Here is a 17,124-nt window from a genome sequence, read left to right as displayed (position 1 = left end):
GTGCAATGACTGGGTTTTAGTAAGCATCAGATAAACACCAGTTGTTATCATTATTATCATCTCCTAGGAGGTGAGCACCTAATGAATTATTGATAATCAGTTACTAAACTCCTAGCAGAGCAGGTGCCTATGTGTGTGGTATGGTTTGAATGGTACCAGGAAGTCCTTTCTGGTTGCCTTGATTTTCTAAAATTCTACTATATCATGTGCTTTCAGTTAAATATTCCCCTCTGCAGGGATCCTTTACATGCTAGAGTGTCCCTTTCTCCTTGGCATGGTTTAGTTTACTAGGTACTAGTTATTTTCTTTACAGCGGCAGCCTGAGAAGAGTGAACTGGGATTTGTGTTCTCCAGGGAAAAGGGGCGGGGTGGGGTGGGAGTTCTGAAGGATGGTGAAAAGGTAAGGAAAAGGAGAAATTCTGCACAATCTCCAGGTTTGCCCTGCCATTCTGTTCCCCTGAGGGGTCAGAGCAGCTTCTTTATTTTCCCAGGGAGGAGTTTACACAGCCAAGGCCCTCTGGTCCCTGAGGGCCTGAACCTTTGAAATTGCAGGACAACCACGAAACAAGTGTGGCACAGGGCGCCACCTGCTCTATACCTGTTTCCCCTCCTGCACCCTGGGATGGGATGCTGCTTCTTTTCCCTCTGGTATTAACCTGTCCTTGCTCAATGACCAGCAGCCCCAAGCCCCTTCTGCTCTTCTTTGTGGCACCAGGACTCCCTTGGCCTTGGGAGGTGAGATATAAGGAGCTAGGTGAGAGATAAGGGTTTCTTTCCTGGAGACCTTGAAGTTTGACATCAGAGTCAATGCTGTGGCAGATGGTGGGGCCTGAGGCTTATACCGTGATTAAAAATCATTTCTTGGATCATGTCTGGCTTTCCCAGTCTGGAGCAGTGGGAATAGGGCCACCATGGTGACCTTGACCATGGGTGAAGGAGGAACAAGGGGAAAGGAGTGATTCACTGTGCACCTTCCCTGTATGTTATCAGTTTGAGGACTGCGGATGCGTTGGACCTTATTTTAGTCTCCGGAATTTGTCATCATCCAGTGCTATTTTCCCCACTACGCAGTGGCACAGGGATTGGGGGCAGGCCTCTGTCTCCAAGGAGACTGTGACGATGTCCCACTAGGGGCAATTTGGAAGTGGACAACCTTAGAGGGCTGAAGAACGCTTCGGATTTGACCCTTGCAATTCCTGTGTGAGGGCCTTTCTCCTACCTACTTTGGGGCTTGGGAAGACAAGCCAGCCCCTTTTTAGAAGGGGAAACTGAGGCCAGAAAGGGCAGGGAATCCCCTTGGGTCACAATGTGCCGCCAGGGAACTCAGGGTGGGCTGAAACCAGGATTTCGTTCTCTTAGCTCTCCCTCAAAGCTCAGGAAGCCCCTCCTAGCTCCATTCTTATTTGAGCTTCCCATCAAACCTGTCCTAGGGCCGAGGATCCTTTTGAATGCTCTCAGCGTCGCTGCTCCAAGACTTCCCCTTTAAGGCGTTCTTCCCCTTTAAGATTCACAGCTCCCTCCGTCACGCTGCGCCGCAGCCTTAAGGCCCCGCCCCTACAAACAGCTTTCCACCGGGCAGTGACGGCTGCGCGGCCGCCACGGCCCCTTTAAGCTCGAGCCCCGCCCCTTGCTTCCTGCCCCCCTCCCCTCCCCACCCGCTTTAGCCCGCACCAGGTGTCCGGGCGGGTCGAGCGGCTCGGCGCGCGACGGTGAGCGCAGGGCCTCGAGGGGGCGCGGGGACGTGTTCCCGGTCTTCCCCTGTCGGGGCCTGTTCCTCGCGGGTCCCGGGAGCGGAGCTGGAGTTGCGACTGGGGCGGGGGTAATGGGTGGTCCGGAGCGAAGGAGGGGTGGGCCGGCACCCACCGAATGGGGGGAGGGGCTCAGGTGACTTAGGGGGAAGGAATGGGTCCCCGCGGAGCTCGCCGGACATGAGAGGTTTGGGGGACCGGGCTTACGCTCTGGCGGCGTTCCCCCTCTTCATTGCCTGTCCAATGCCCGGGTACAGCCCAATTGCGGAATTGTCCTGGGGTTTCGGCCCCTCTGTGGGGGGCGACCGCCGGCCGGTGTCGCTGCCTGGGACCGCAGTCGTGGAGGCCGCTGGAGAGGGCCAGGCTGAAAGCGGTGGCCTTTGGGGGGGCGGCAGGAGGGCACCGGCCCCCTCTCGGACTCCTGGCAGAGGTGGGGGCCATAGCAAAGGGCACAGGGGTGGAGGGTGGCGAGTGGCTAACAACCTGAGACGGACGTTCGCCCGCCTCCGCCCAGACCTGGGCTGAGTGTGGGTTGAGGAAGGATCTGGCAGCCGGACCTCAGTTCCAAACCTTCTCTGCCCAGCAGTGGGCTGGCGGTCACCATGGCAATGCGGGAGCTGGTGGAGGCCGAATGCGGGGGTGCCAACCCACTCATGAAGCTGGCTGGGCACTTCACCCAGGACAAGGCCCTTCGGCAGGAGGGGTTGAGGCCTGGCCCTTGGCCCCCAGGAACCCCGGCCACAGAGGCGGTGAGTGTTCTTGAGGCAGAAAACTCAGAAAGGGTGACCTGGGATAGAGGGACCAGATGAACACGTTGGGATAACTGCTTTCTCTATTGTGTTGCAGATAATAGTAGTTATCACTTAATGAGTGTTTACTTAACACTGTACTAAGCATTGTACATCCTTATACAGATGAAGGCAGTCATTCTGTAGATGAAGAAACTGGGGCTCAGAGAAGTTTTGTGACTTGCCCAAGGTCACTCTAAATGCTAAAGCTGGAATCTTAACTCCTGTTAACTGAGTTGGGTATGTGGACTTCATTACTGTATCATATTGCTTCCCTTTTTTTTCTGTCTTAGGTCTCTAAGCCTTTGGGAGTAGCCTCTGAAGATGAGGTAAACATACCAGTCTCTTCTGCTCCATTTTTCTTTTGCCCTTTGTGTTTTTACTTTAAACATGGCTCATTTATATTTCATTCTTTGGAGCTTCCTGACCAAAAGAGATTTGCCTTATTTCTTCTCCTGCTTGGTATTAAAGATGTACTGAGTATTTTGACATCTGTAGTTTCTGTGTTTCCCTTTCCTTGTATTTGATGTAACTGCCTCCCGTTCATGGGGCCCTGTCTCTTGCTGAGTTCATGTCATCACTTTCTCCTGGCAGCTGGTGGCTGAATTTCTCCAGGACCAGAATGCACCACTTGTGTCCCGTGCCCCTCAGACCTTCAAGATGGATGACCTGCTGGCAGAGATGCAGGAGATTGAACAGTCAAACTTCCGCCAGGCACCCCAGAGAGGTGGGTCCAGAGTCTGGTGAGAGGGCACATCACCATTTTCTGTGCAGATGGGACCAAGGGGATTCCATATTTGGATGCCGCTGGCATTAGGGAACTGAGATGCAGAAGGAGATAAAAGGGAAAGTGCTTTCATGTCCCTAGGGTTCCTGAGGCATGATAGAATGATACACATTTCTTTCTTTCTTTTTTTTTTTTCTTAATTTTCTCTTTTTTAAGCTCCTGGTGTGGCAGACTTGGCCTTGTCTGAGAACTGGGCCCAGGAGTTTCTTGCAGCTGGAGATGCTGTGGATGTAACTCAGGATTATAATGAGACAGACTGGTCCCAAGAATTCATCTCTGAAGTTACAGGTGAGGCTTATCATGTGTAAGTGGCTCATATGGGACAAAGTTTGATTCTGTGCCCCCAGTTCTTAGGGTATAGAGCGATTTCAGCTTCTGTGACTTTTCTGGACTTTTGACTCATTTCTCTAGAGCACTGAACCTGATTTCCCCTAGGTGGTAGTAGGGAGTTATTGAAACTTACATGAAAGAAGGGATTGGGTTTGAACTGGGGAAGAGATTTTGGAAATTATATCTATGTATCTCTTTATATGCCTCTATATAAAGAGAATGGGAGAGAGGACGAGGGAGGACGAGGAGAGAGAACATGTGGAGTTAGGTACTTCTTTGTTATCTGGGACGTTATTACTGTAGTTTGGTGGTGTGGATCCACAGATTGGATGGATGGCAGTGTGGCCCAGGAAGAAGTGCTAGGCATAGCCAGTGGGATTCTGGCATTAAGTCATCTTGAACAGGGATGCCTGGGTGGCTCAGTTGGTTAAACATATGTCTTAGGCTCAGGTCATGATCCCAGGGTCCCAGGATCAAGTCCCGCATTGCTCCTTGCCAGCAGAGAGCCTGCTTCTCCCTCTGCCTGCTGCTCCCCCTGCTTGTGTGTGTGCACTGTCTCTCTGACAAATACATAAAATCTTAAAAAATAAAAAGTCCTCTTGAAGAGAGTTGGGGCCTTAGAAAATGGAATTGTGTTCAAGGGCTTGAAGTATGAGGTCTTAGAGGATAAAGACCATATCCTGATGATAATAATAAATACTCATAATAATCACCATTGTGTATTTACCATCTTCTAGGCTTTGTATTAAGTGCTTTCAATGTATTATCTGTTTAATCCCTATGAGAATTCTTGAGGTAGCCACTGTTTCTGTTCTTAGCATATAGATAAGAAAACAGGCTTTGAGATTAAGTGATTTGCCTAAGGTGATACAGTTTTGTAAGTAGTGGAGTTGGGATTTGGCTCTGGGTTTGAACGATTCCAGACCCGGTTAGCTGAACCATGGTGCTCTACTGCCAGACCTGCACCTGGAGCTCTTGAGATTCCCAGCCTCATTTCCGTTCTCTGTCTTTGAGAGTGTCCATGCTCATCCTATCCTTTGGAATTGATTCTTCTTCCCCAAGCCTGTCTGATTAGGGGCATGGGGAAAAGGCACTCTCTCTCTTCAACTTTCCTCTTCCTCATTGCTTTCAAAGAGAAGCACTTGCTAGCTTTTTTTCCAAGTTAAGAAATTAAGAATAACAAGAGATACAAATGGAAAAAGTTACAAAGATTCTAGACTCTCAGGGCATTCATCGTCCTAGTTCTTGAACATTCTCGAGATCATTAATGGCAGCTCTTTGTTTTGTTTTCCTGCCATTGTTTTTTTCCCGCCTAAAAATAGGGCTTTCTCTCTCTAGGAAAAAAATCCCAAATCTAACAACTAAAGCTCATCTTTAGTAAAAGCTATTGATCTCTTTTATAGTAACTCCCTTTCCCACTCTTAAGTTGGAAGTTTAAGGTAGAACAATAGATATTCTTGGTTTCATTAGTGGTGCTTTGCACTTGATAATAATCATTTGGTCTTCATGGTTACACTTAGCTGGTAGGTATTCCTTCCCCATTTTATAGATAAGGAAGCAGAGATTTGGAAAGGTTAACTACTTTGTTCAGAGTCACTGAGGAACATTCTCTACACTCCATACTTAAAACCATTACTCTATCTTTGAGACTCCTCTTCAGGGAACTGCTTCAAGTGAAAATCTGAGTTGTAACAAACACCTTCCACCAAACAAACTCAGTTTTTCATACAAACCTTAGACTTAAATGTGACCTCTTTATCGTAGAGGGACTTCTTTTGTAATGTGTGGGCATCTGTCATTTTTGGTAACTCAGAAAAATAAAAAGTACTACTATGAGCATTGAGATTGATGAGGTTTTTGTTATAATGATCAAAATTGCTTGCAATCAGTGAAAGCTTCCTTAACCTGTAAGTGAAAAACAACTTTAGAAAAATGAGTTGGACCTCTTTTAACTTGTTAAGTCCTCTTTGGGAGATTTCTTCTGTTTTACACATTCTTTTGGAACTGTGCCTGCTTCATGGAGGCAAGACGATGGAGAGCTGGAAAGGGAAATTGAGCTTTTGGGGGTCTGTCTTCATAAAAATGCCAATTGCAGCAGTATATTGCTTTGTAGGTACTGGACCTTCAGTATTTATTGAACAAATGAATTGAGATCTTGGAGAAAGCTAAAGGAAATTAATTTTCTGGTAATTCATTTTTTATTATCGTAACATTTGTTGGCTGATATTATACTGATGATATAGGTTAACAATTGCTTTATGGATAAGTAGACTTCAAGATGAAAGGAGGTTATATTTAAATCCTTTTTATCTTCAAATCTCTGTTGTTAAGATTCTAGACTCAAGTTTAAAAGGCTTGACAGTTCTTTTTTTTTCTTTTATTAGTGTTTTATTTGGAAATATAGTTTCACTGGAAGTTGCCAAAAAAATGTAGAGGAGAGTTCTGTGTATCCTTCACTCTGTTTTCCCCAGTGGTAATATTTTGCATAACTGTTAGTTATATACAGTATCAAAGTCAGGCAGTTGCCATTGGTACAATCCATAGTTTATTAAATCACACCAGTTTTATAGGCCTTTGTGTGTGTTTATGGTTTTGTGCCATTTTGTCATGTGTGCAGATTTGTGTAACTACCACCACAATCAAGTTACAGAATTAATCCATCACCACATGAAGCTCATTTTTGAGTCTGCCATATTTCTTGATGCAATCCAGCCCCCACCCATGCCCTTAAATCTCCTGGGCCAAATAATGCTCCATCTTATGACTCAGCTGTAGGGATGAAATACGTCTTTAAGGGATTTTGAATTTAGACAGCTTCAGCTAACATGGTGTGTGAGGTTCCTGCGGTAATTATGAGAGAGAAACCCGAACTTTTTAGGAAGGGTGGTAGACAGCAGTAGCAGATGGTGAGTGGCAATCTGTCTCCCCCGACAGCAGCCGAAGAGACTGTGGATCAAAAGGAGTAACACTCTCACTGTGATGTTTTCTACTTTCGGTATGGGTTTGCTGTGAGCAGACAGTAATGATAATAATAACTAACATTTGTTACTCTGTGCTTGATTTGTGCATTAGCTCACTTGGTCTTTACAACAATTCCTATGTAGTTGCTATTATTTCTATTTTCTAGATAAGGAAAGGGAAACTTAAGGATTAAGTACCTTGCACAGTGAAAAAGTGGTGGTGTTGGGATTTGAGTGTCCAGTAGGCTGATCTGGAACCTACATTCTTTCCCATTGATCGGGCTCTTTAGTAAACTCAGAAACCTTTACAGATGAAGGTGGGAAGTTCAGAGTTTTTGACTTTGGAGCTTGGGCTGGATGTGCCAAGGAGCACCCAATGAGAAACTAAGACGACATTCTGAGTTGGATATTTGGTATCTAGGTTGTTGGTTCTAACTCTGCTAATTTATGTGACCTGGTATAGTCCTTTCCTGCCTGTAGGTCTTAATTGTTTCAATCTCAGGTATCCAAGAGGATCTCATTTTCTGTAAGAATTTATTGAATAATAGTGTGAAGGCCAAATAGAATTCTTTTGGTCATTTCATTTTGACTCCTTTTTTGGAGCAGGTTTCCAGTGCCAGGAAATTCTGAGGCTTGTGGCTAATATGGTAAAATACCAGATCATGGCTGTTTGAAGATGACTTTTCTCACCTCTGGGATTTTTTTCTAATCTGCCTCATGTCCCTTTTAAAGTCCAGGAAGTTTATATTTTTTCCATTGCTTCTTGTCCTTGAAAGGAGCATTTCACAGAATCAGTATTCTCTATAATTTGAGGAGTACTTGTGGCCAGAGTCGGGTTCGCAAAATCCTCTAGTTGAGAGGAAGGAGTGACTGGAGAGTAAGGAGGAGGAGTGACTAGTTTTCAACAGAATGGGACAAAGGGACCAGGAGGCGTTGTAATGTCTACTTAAGTGTTAAGGTATCTCCTTACTAAGTCTCCACTCTTGAGCCAACGGTCTAGTTGGCGCAAAGGAAAGAGAATGGTGAGGGAATCTGGATAAAAATGTTGAAGTCCTTGAAGTTAAGAGGTTGATTAAAAAAAAAAATCATCAACCACATCTTTTGTTATATTAGTAATATTTATTATTTATAATTAAGTGTATTTTGAGAGTTTGGATCCCCCCTGCTTTTTTTTTCAGATTTTGACATTACTTTCTCAGATGTTGGGTTTACTTTGTTGAAATTGTTCAGGCAAAGTCTCGGAAAATAGAATAGACTGTTCTGTTAACATATTTAATACTGAGGGGATGAATCTGCCTTCTCAGTGTTAAAAGCAATGGCAGATCTTTAAATTGGGGACAAAGATAGGACGAGCACTTCAGCGTTGATGTGGAAAGGTATGGATGCAGAGCAGATGGAAAGGAGACCGAGGCTCCTGACTTCTGGGTGTTTACTTGTTCTTTAGGGCACCTTTGAACCATGCCTTAGTGCTTTCATTTTGTTTTAGTTTGGGTTTTTTTTCTGGCCCTGGTATAGTTCAGGACAAAGTCCTGGAGGTTGAGAAAGAGTTTAGCGCCCTCGTTTGATCTGTCACCTTGGTGTGTTTATTATGATGTTGCAGTGACGCCCTTTGTCACTAGAGCTTCTGAGACAGTTTCCAGAATTACACTTGAAAACATAGCCCACAGAATGAATCAAAAGTCAGACTAGTGTTTTTTCCTGGGGGAGGGGTGGTCTGCGGGAGCCTGTGAGAGAGCAGTAAACCTCCTGCATCTTGATCTGGGTGGCGGTGATCCGAGTGCACTCACGTCAGAGTTCACCAGGCAGCACGCTTACGTTTGGGGCATTGTATGTACTTTCATGCTTGCATGTTCCATCTCAGCTAAAAAAATGGAACAGACATCAAATGGGAAGAGTGGACGAATGTATCTTTAAATTCTAGCCTTGCATTCTGCTTCTCAGAGTCTCTAGGTATAAGATGAAACATGAGGCTTGTTTTCTTGGGAGAGCGTGAACTCTGTTGATTGGAATGCACCAGAGCTTTGGTTAAGGAGCAGGGGCTCTTCTCTTCTCCCGTAGCTCCTTACCAGCTGGCCGCAGTACCTTTGAGGAAGGTGGAGGCCCTCAGCACCCGCTATTTCTTACTGAAGTCTCTGACACTTCAAGCAAAAAGGTTTGGTCTGTCTTCCTTTCCTGAGTCTCCTAATTTGTTCTCTTGTTTCCAGCTCCATAAACTTCTACCCTAGGCCCCTTGGAAGTAGATTGTATATTGAGAATTCATTAGTGTTTTCTTTTGGCCAGGAATCTGAGGTACTCAGTAGGATCTCATCTGCTTTGACTTGGGTAAGAGGGTCAGTTGGAGTACGTGTCGTACTCTCCCTTTCCCTGATCCCTCCCTGAGCCCTGTGTGATTTCTCCATGTCTGTTCCTTGCAGATCCTTTGTCTGTTTCCCCTGCCCGCTGGGCTGAGGAGTATCTGGAACAGTCAGAGGAGAAGCTGTGGCTGGGAGAGCCTGAGGGAACAGCTGCCACAGATCGCTGGTGAGTCCAGCTACTTCTTTCTGGATGGATCCCTGTGAAAGGAATACTAGATGGTTTTCCCAGCCTCCCTCACCTCCTCCATCCACATTCTCAAACCGACTTGCAGTCCCCTCATTTTCTGTGTTAAGGTTCCCACTTGTATTATTACCCTAGAAGTTTGTCTCACATCCAGTTGAGTCAAGAATCCTAAGTGTCTTAACCAGAATTTCATAACTTTAGCTTATGCACCCTGTTCCCTTTTTACTTTAGAGGCTACTGCTGTATTCCTTCTCTCTATAAATGGGTATTAGGGAAAGGGAAGGATAAAAGAATGTAGCTAGTGCTTTGCCACTTCTGGCCAGGTGTCCTTTTTTAATGTAACTTGGAATTTGTAGGTCCTTAATGAGAGAGTAGAGCCCCCGCCCCCTGCTGAGCCCCCCACCCCTGCCCCGGGACCCAGGAACTGTGATTGCCATGGGCTGGGAGTAGGCAGTAGTGTGGGGAAGGTGGTGTCAGACTAGTGTGTGGAACTGGTTTGTCCTTATCTGTTCTAGGTATGATGAATATCATCCCGAGGAGGACCTGCAGCACACAGCCAGTGACTTTGTGGCCAAGGTGGATGACCCGAAATTGGCTAACTCCGAGGTGAGCCACATCCCACTGCTGCTTCGCCCAGCAGAGCTGATCTTGGAAGTCAAGAGTCTAGCTTCTCTTACCCCAGTTTAAAGAGAAGGAAATAAGATCTGAAGTCCATTCCTTCTGTCTGGAGAACAGAGACTTAGGATCCTTCTTCTTCTTCCAGCATCCTTTCTCTCATTTCCTTGCATACTAACCCTTTCACTTTTCTGTGTCTTCTCAAATCTTTAAGGCCAGAAATCCCTTTCTTTTTGCTCTCGACGTTTTTCAGGGTCTTTAGCAAGTCTTGTCTGCAGCTAGAGATGGTCAGGGGGAGGGGGAAGTGCAGGCGTCTCTTGGGCATGGTTGAGAGTGCACACCTGGAAGTCCTCTCCCAAGTGGCCTCTGTGTGTCTCTGTGCCCCAGTTCCTGAAATTCGTGCGGCAGATTGGCGAGGGGCAGGTGTCCCTGGAGTCCGGTGCAGGGTCGGGCCGAGCTCAGGCAGAACAGTGGGCAGCAGAGTTTATACAGCAGCAGGTAGGACATTGTCACTTCCCAGTCCCACTTCAGAGCCAGCTGGTGCCCCAGGCCTCGGGTTCAGTGTTCAGGGGTCCCAGACGGGGAAGCAATTTTATTGCCAATGTGTCTTGGTAGCATCCAGGTCCTGAGCGGGTGGGAAAGAGAGTCTGAGAATGTCCTCAGAAGCGTCCAGGTTGCTGGTGTTCAGTGGGTAGAAAGTTGGTGGTGGTATGACCATCCTTCTTTGTCACAGGGTACATCAGAGGCCTGGGTTGACCAGTTCACAAGACCAGTAAACACAGCTGCCCTTGATATGGAGTTTGAACGAGCCAAGTCAGCTATAGAGGTGAGAGCAGGTAGCACAGGAGCAGACGCCTAAGGGAACGCACTCCATTGGACAGTGTCATGTGAGCATCACCAATGATGAACGTTGTATGCTGTAGTGTTCCTGGACGCTCTGTGTCAGAACTGCCGGGGCTAGGGTGGGTGACTGTCAAAAATGCCAGACCCAGGTCATCACCTTCCACTGCAGGATTGGAATCTGGGGGTAGGATCCAGAGGCTTTTGGATGCTTTGACATTTAGGATTTACTGTCGTAGGGAAGCCATCCTAGAGGCGCTGAGGGTGGAGTGGGGTGGTCATGATGGATCTCCTTTTTCTACCTGCCTTCCCTTCCTTACAGTCTGATGTCGATTTCTGGGACAAGTTGCAGGCAGAGTTGGAGGAGATGGCGAAACGGGACGCTGAGGCTCACCCCTGGCTTTCTGACTATGATGACCTCACGTCTGCTTCCTATGATAAGGTAGGAACTCCGTTCTCAGATCACAGGGTTTTTTTGTTATGTTGTTTCTCCTCTCATCCTGAATGAAGGGTACTTCCTTGCAAGTAATTACTTCCTTGAGCCCCTTTCTGTGAAAGGAAATCTGAATCATTCCCTTGTCCCACTCCTCTTTAGAAATTGAAGGTATGCTTTATTCTTAGAACATACAGATTAATAATAATAGACTGTCCTTGTCAAATCATGATAAGACGGTGATGTAATACCTGTGACAGAGATTTGCATGTGATACATTCAGAAAACAGATGAAGGAGCTCTGCTTTGGAGGTTGATTGGGGGATCGGTGTGATTTCTTTGGTAGAAAGTAGTAATTGGTAGACTATGTCTCTGTTGCTACATCTTAGTATCTATTTACTTTTTTTAACTCACAAATTTATTTTAAAAATTTATGTTAAAATTTAAAAAAGTTATTATAAAAAAATGGATCTGTTTCTCTAAGTACTGACCATGTGTGCCAATTTAGGGTGTTTGCAAAGAATTAGATTAAATAAAATGTTAGGAAAATTTCCCAGCTAGTCAAAGATAATCTAGTTTCGTACACAGCATAGACTTAGACTTAGAAGCGTATGCTATTTCAGAGGTATTACTGTAGAAAAAAATGTACTTTGAGGTTGTAGGGTATTTAGGGATGTGGTTAATAATTGAACTGCTAAGTTGAAGCATGAGAGGGAAGAGAGAGAATTATTGGGTTTTGAAAGAAGCAAAACAGGAACTGAGGAGGTGAGTAGCGATGCCTCTTCCCAGCTCAGATCTGGTTGGGAAAGGATTCTGGCGCTAAAACCAAGGCCTGAGATGTGGAGCTGGATGCTGGAAGTAGATCTTGACATCAGGGAGCTGTGTGTGCAAAGATAAAGAAGAGTTAAGTTCAAGATAACTTTAAAAGGGTTAGCATTTGAAAGCCAATGAAAAACTTAGTACTGGGGAAAATAGGGTTTTGCAGTCTGATTTTTTATGAGCTATCCTGTTAGTAGAAAACAGCTTACTTCTTGGATCCTGCTTTGTGTTTTGCCAAAATGAGTTTCTTCTATAGAATTCTGAGGAGGAAGAACTCAAGGTAACACCTAGTATAATACCGGGTAATACCTGGAGATAATACATTTATTAATTTGTATTAGCAATTTGGTAAGTTGCTTAGGTTCTCTTAGCTTACAAATGGCAAATTATAAATTTTAGGTGAAAATTTCTGTGCTTGATAAATACAGATATAGCACTGATTTTGTATGAGCAGCATTTTTTACTCTCATGTTAATGACTTGCTAAGTGGAATATAATTTTTTTAATAGAGTTTTTAATTCAGAACTTATGTTTTTAGATTTTTGAACCCTATTTGATATCATTGATACCTTGAGATATTGCAGATGTAGGACTAGAAATATTTGCATTAATGTTCCACAGAAATGTGCTCTACTTTGTTACTCACTAATAATGAATGATTCAGATTTTATCTGGCTTTATTCTAACTATTACTGAATTATATGTCAGTAGTGCTTTTTTTTGCTTTTAAATGTGACTCTGACCCTGATTGTTCTATAAATTCATGGGTCTCTGAAAAATACTATTTTTTACTGGATGGTCCTTAAATTTTCAAGACAACTTAACATGTGTACCTCAAGCAGATAGTGTATTCTTTTAGCATAAAGAGAAGTGTCTGTGATGGGACAGACTCTTAGTAGAAGAGCAGAAGCTGTGTGATCCTTTGAGATTTCAGAGTAGACCAGACAATGGATCAGACTTAATGACTAGCTCAGGTTAGACATTTTAGGTTGCAGCAGTGATCATAAGCTCATGCTGCATTCTTTGGCGGGCTGTTGAAGCTTCCTCCAGCATATTCTTGTTCCCACTGTGCACGTATTCTAATTGTGAACAATTCCTCTCTGATCAGCAGTTGATAAAATGGCAAGGAGGCTAGACAGCACAGACGAGGGAGCACTTAGGGAACCCTGTGGTTGCAATCTGATGGCCTTGATGTGTTACATTGTCTTTTCAGGATAATACCTATTTTATGAATAGCATTTTATGCCCTTTTTTTTTTTGAAGATTTTATTTATTTATTTGACATACACAGAGAGATCACAAGTAGGCAGAGAGGCAGGCAGAGAGAGAGAGAGGGAAGCAGGCTCTCTGCCAAGCAGAGAGCTAGATGCAGAACTTGATCCCAGGGCCCTGGGATCATGACCTGAGCCGGAGGCAGAGTCTTAACCCACTGAGCCATCCAGGCACCCTATTTTATGCTTTTTGATAATACGGCTTGGTGAATATTCTTATTCGATGTGCTCAATAGCTCTGAAAGGCAGGAATTAATTTCATTATGAAATTGTTTTACAGATGACGGTGATCTCTGTTTCCTACAGGGGGGCTTAAGGCGTGGATTGCTGATAGATAGGAATTGAGGTTGAATGTGGTAAACTGGTAGTTTGGAGTAGGGGTTAGCAAACTATGGCCTGCAGTAAGTCTGGCCTGTCACCTGTTTTTGCCTGGCCTGTGAGCTGATAGTGGCTTTAAATGGTTGAAAAAAATTGAAAAGTACTATTTTGTGACATGTGCAAATTATACAAAATACAAGTTTTGCTGTCTATAAATAAGGTTTTATTGCAACACCGTCCTACTTATTTGCTTACCTATCTGTGGCTCCTTTCTCTCTTCAAAGGTGGAGTTGAGTAGTTGGGACAAAATATTTATTTGCTTACTTTGTGGCATTTTACAGAAAAGACTTGCTGATTCCTGGTCTGGGGTCATTATCTACCTTCTAAGTTTTCATATTGTACAGAGATTTACCAGGCACATTACCTATTCTCAACATGAATAAACTTTAAATATGTTTATTTTTAATCCAGCTCCTGTAATTTGTCTTGTTTTTTAGACTTACATTGTAATTTTGTAATTTTGGTTCATCACAAATAATTTACATCTGATCGCTTATCATGGTTTAGAACTTGGCTGATAAGGTTTAAGTGTTGCCAATTTTTTTAGCAGTTCTATGGTAATAGTGAAAAGGGGCCTCGCTCTTGTCTGTATTATGTATGGTTTCATTCTTACGTGTCCTTAGCTGCATTTAGAAGGGCTCTGCCTGGTAGTTTGCATCTTCTTTTCATTCTGGTGTGTTGTTTGTGTTGGTAACTCCCCAAAAGAACTCCCCCAAAAGAAAATTTTATCTGCTTGTCCCAAGTCATGGGGCTTACTCATGACTCCCATTTTATCTTATTATTACTATTCTTTGCCTGACATGAAATACCAGTAGACAGAGCTTTGCGTGTAGCATCATTCTTTCCTCAAATGAGAAATCCTCAGTGAGAAAATGTTATCTTTCTGAAGCATTTTCTGCTATCAGGATTTGGGGATCTAGCTTTCATTTACTATCAGATAGAGATTAATATTAGTAGCTTCTAAGAGTGAAATTAGTGAACAACTAAAATTTTCAGAGTGCTTGAACACATGTTATCCAGTCACACGCACAGTGATTCTGTGAGCTGGCTAAGTGTGGCATCTGAGTGGTGCAGCCTTTCATTCCAAATTGCATTTCCATTATTCATTTTCATACTGTTGCAGGAAAATAGGAAGTGCCCTTTGAATAGCTAAGGAGAGCTTATCTCATAAGGTAAGATCTCATAAGATCTGCTTATCTTAAGCAGATCCTGTAAGAAATGTGTTCTGTCCAGTGGTGAGAATCAAGGATGTGGAAATACAGGCCTATAAGGACTTCCTAAAATTGGCTTATTCCTAGCGTGGGTCAGAATTTGTAGACTATTAGCTTTTCAGGAGATAGCAGCATGAGCGTGGTACTGAATGGATTTACTGCGGTCGTAGATGATCTCCTTTCTAATAGGGAAAATTTGCCCGTATTTAATTTAGATACCTTTTTGGAGGCCTTTAACTTCTCCACCTCTGTCCTGGTTGTCATCCGCCATCCTGGTGCTTTGACTGTGATGGCTCTTTCTTAGGTTTTTACTTGCTTCCTTTCTCTCTAGGGGTACCAGTTTGAGGAGGAGAACCCCCTGCGTGACCACCCCCAGCCTTTTGAGGAGGGGCTCCGGCGACTTCAGGAGGGGGACCTGCCAAACGCAGTGCTGCTTTTTGAGGCGGCTGTGCAGCACGATCCTAAGCACATGGAAGTGAGTGCCGCACCACTCTGACTTCATATGAGAGCCCACTTCCGTCAGTTTTGAGGGAAACTCCACAGAGTAGTGCAGGTGGATTAGGGCCTGGGTGATGGCCTGGGATGGGGTAGTAGGAGTGAGAGGGTGAGTGGGGGAGCCAGAGAAAGAGAGGCTGGAAAGGTGAATGCAGTGATAGAATCTGACACCTTCTCTCTAGGCTTGGCAGTATCTGGGTACCACCCAGGCAGAGAATGAACAGGAACTCTTAGCCATCAGTGCGCTGCGGAAGTGAGTACATGAACGGTGGGGTGAGGTGGTTCCTGGGCTCTGTAAATAGCCATTGGAATGATAGGATTACATACCCACATCCTTGTCTTTTTTTTGGTCACTAGCAGGAGTGTTTTCTTGTGGTGAGACTCTTAAGGTTTGGAGTGAATTGGAGATATCTTGTTCCATTCCTTCATCAGCTTTAATTTTGTATGTAGGACCCTCACTGGTTCCTTGGCTGCTAAAACCTTCTCCTTCTTGTATCTGTAATTTTTTTCAATAACACCCCTGTAGAGGAGTCCTCTGTGTCTTTAATCTGAGGGAGTTGGCAGGTGAGGCCATTGTGACTCTGCGTTTTAGGACTATATTCCAGCATCACTGCGGATACCAACTCTGCCTGCTCTGTCTGAACAGGTGTCTGGAGCTAAAGCCCGATAACCGGACAGCACTCATGGCGCTGGCCGTGAGCTTCACCAACGAGTCCCTGCAGCGACAGGCCTGTGAAACCCTGCGAGACTGGCTGCGCTACACGCCGGCCTATGCCCATCTGGTCGTGCGTGGTGAAGAAGGGGCTGGGGGGTCAGGACAGGGCCCCAGCAAGCGCATCCTCGGGTCTCTGTTGTCCGAGTGAGTGAAGGATTCCTGGGATGACAGATGATAACCTGAGCCCCAGTAGAAGGAGGGCCTTGGTTTTCAAGCCTGCCTGGATTGATACTCAAGGACCTCAGAGTGGGATGGGAAGCCTGGGATGCACTTGAAGGAGGTCTGCATTGTGTGGTGCAGTGCTGGGATGAAACAGAAAAACCCGTTTCTAAAATGAAATTTGAGAGTAGGAGGATGACTGATAGATGGATGAATCTTGGGGATATGAGTGACGAATTAAGGAATTATTTTGGAAGGGTAAGAATACAGACACATCCATCCACTTATTTTTGCATTTTTTTTTCTTTTTCTTTCCTATTGATCTAGCTCCCTCTTTCTTGAAGTGAAAGAGCTCTTCTTGGCTGCTGTGCGCCTGGACCCTACATCCATTGACCCGGATGTGCAGTGTGGCTTAGGAGTCCTTTTCAACCTGAGTGGGGAGTATGACAAAGCGGTGGACTGCTTCACAGCTGCCCTCAGTGTTCGTCCCAATGTGAGCCTCAGGGGAGGAATGGAAATAGCACATGATTGCATCTTACTGAAGGATCATTTGTTGGGACCTTCGAAGTCACGGGAGCTTCCGTTCCATATACTGATTGCCTTGGGAGAATTGGGCAGAGAAGGCTGGGAACATTTGAGAAGAAAGGAAGGGAGAGTAACATGTATTAGCTAAACAGAACGGTGACCCGGGGAGGATGGGCAGAGTTGGATCTGAGCCTAGTTGTTGTCGCTACTCCTTTCCCATCTCTGTTCCAGGACTATTTGCTGTGGAATAAGCTAGGGGCCACCCTGGCCAACGGAAACCAGAGTGAGGAAGCGGTAGCTGCGTACCGTCGGGCCCTCGAGCTACAGCCTGGCTATATACGGTCCCGCTATAACTTGGGCATCAGCTGCATCAACCTTGGAGCTCACCGGTGAGAGCATCTATGGAGTAATTAGTGAATGAACTCTCTCCCTGCCTTTGGCCGTAGCTCCTCATTCTCTAATCCTCTGTTTGACTAAACAGCCCCAGCTTTCTCCCCATGCCAGCTGATCTG

General features: G+C 45.0%; 1 protein-coding gene across 8 annotated transcripts in view; it reads left to right on the top strand.

Annotated features, from left to right (window-relative positions):
• The first annotated feature begins 1,651 nt into the window (after nt 1-1,651).
• Nucleotides 1,652-17,124, top strand: part of PEX5 (peroxisomal biogenesis factor 5) — a 16,953-nt gene continuing 1,480 nt past the window's right edge. Inside the window, exons 1-15 of one of the 8 annotated variants that reach the window (XM_044229438.1) lie at nt 1,652-1,709; nt 2,332-2,497; nt 2,830-2,865; nt 3,131-3,263; nt 3,480-3,611; nt 9,028-9,133; nt 9,667-9,757; nt 10,154-10,264; nt 10,500-10,592; nt 10,929-11,048; nt 15,050-15,193; nt 15,396-15,466; nt 15,860-16,072; nt 16,415-16,580; nt 16,844-17,001. In XM_044229438.1, the coding sequence (XP_044085373.1) occupies nt 2,351-2,497; nt 2,830-2,865; nt 3,131-3,263; nt 3,480-3,611; nt 9,028-9,133; nt 9,667-9,757; nt 10,154-10,264; nt 10,500-10,592; nt 10,929-11,048; nt 15,050-15,193; nt 15,396-15,466; nt 15,860-16,072; nt 16,415-16,580; nt 16,844-17,001 (1,721 nt within the window). In that variant the 5' untranslated portion in view covers nt 1,652-1,709; nt 2,332-2,350. Of the gene's footprint in view, nt 1,710-1,761; nt 1,820-2,171; nt 2,179-2,331; nt 2,498-2,829; nt 2,866-3,130; nt 3,264-3,479; nt 3,612-9,027; nt 9,134-9,666; nt 9,758-10,153; nt 10,265-10,499; nt 10,593-10,928; nt 11,049-15,049; nt 15,194-15,395; nt 15,467-15,859; nt 16,073-16,414; nt 16,581-16,843; nt 17,002-17,124 lie in introns of those variants that run through there. The other 7 variants (XM_044229432.1, XM_044229437.1, XM_044229433.1 and 4 more) reach the window with 7 other exon arrangements.

This window comes from Neovison vison, chromosome 12, assembly GCF_020171115.1.
Source record: "Neovison vison isolate M4711 chromosome 12, ASM_NN_V1, whole genome shotgun sequence".
Classification (NCBI taxonomy): domain Eukaryota; kingdom Metazoa; phylum Chordata; class Mammalia; order Carnivora; family Mustelidae; genus Neogale; species Neogale vison.
Note: the sequence above shows the minus strand (reverse complement) of the source record. Positions and strands in the feature narration are given on the sequence as shown.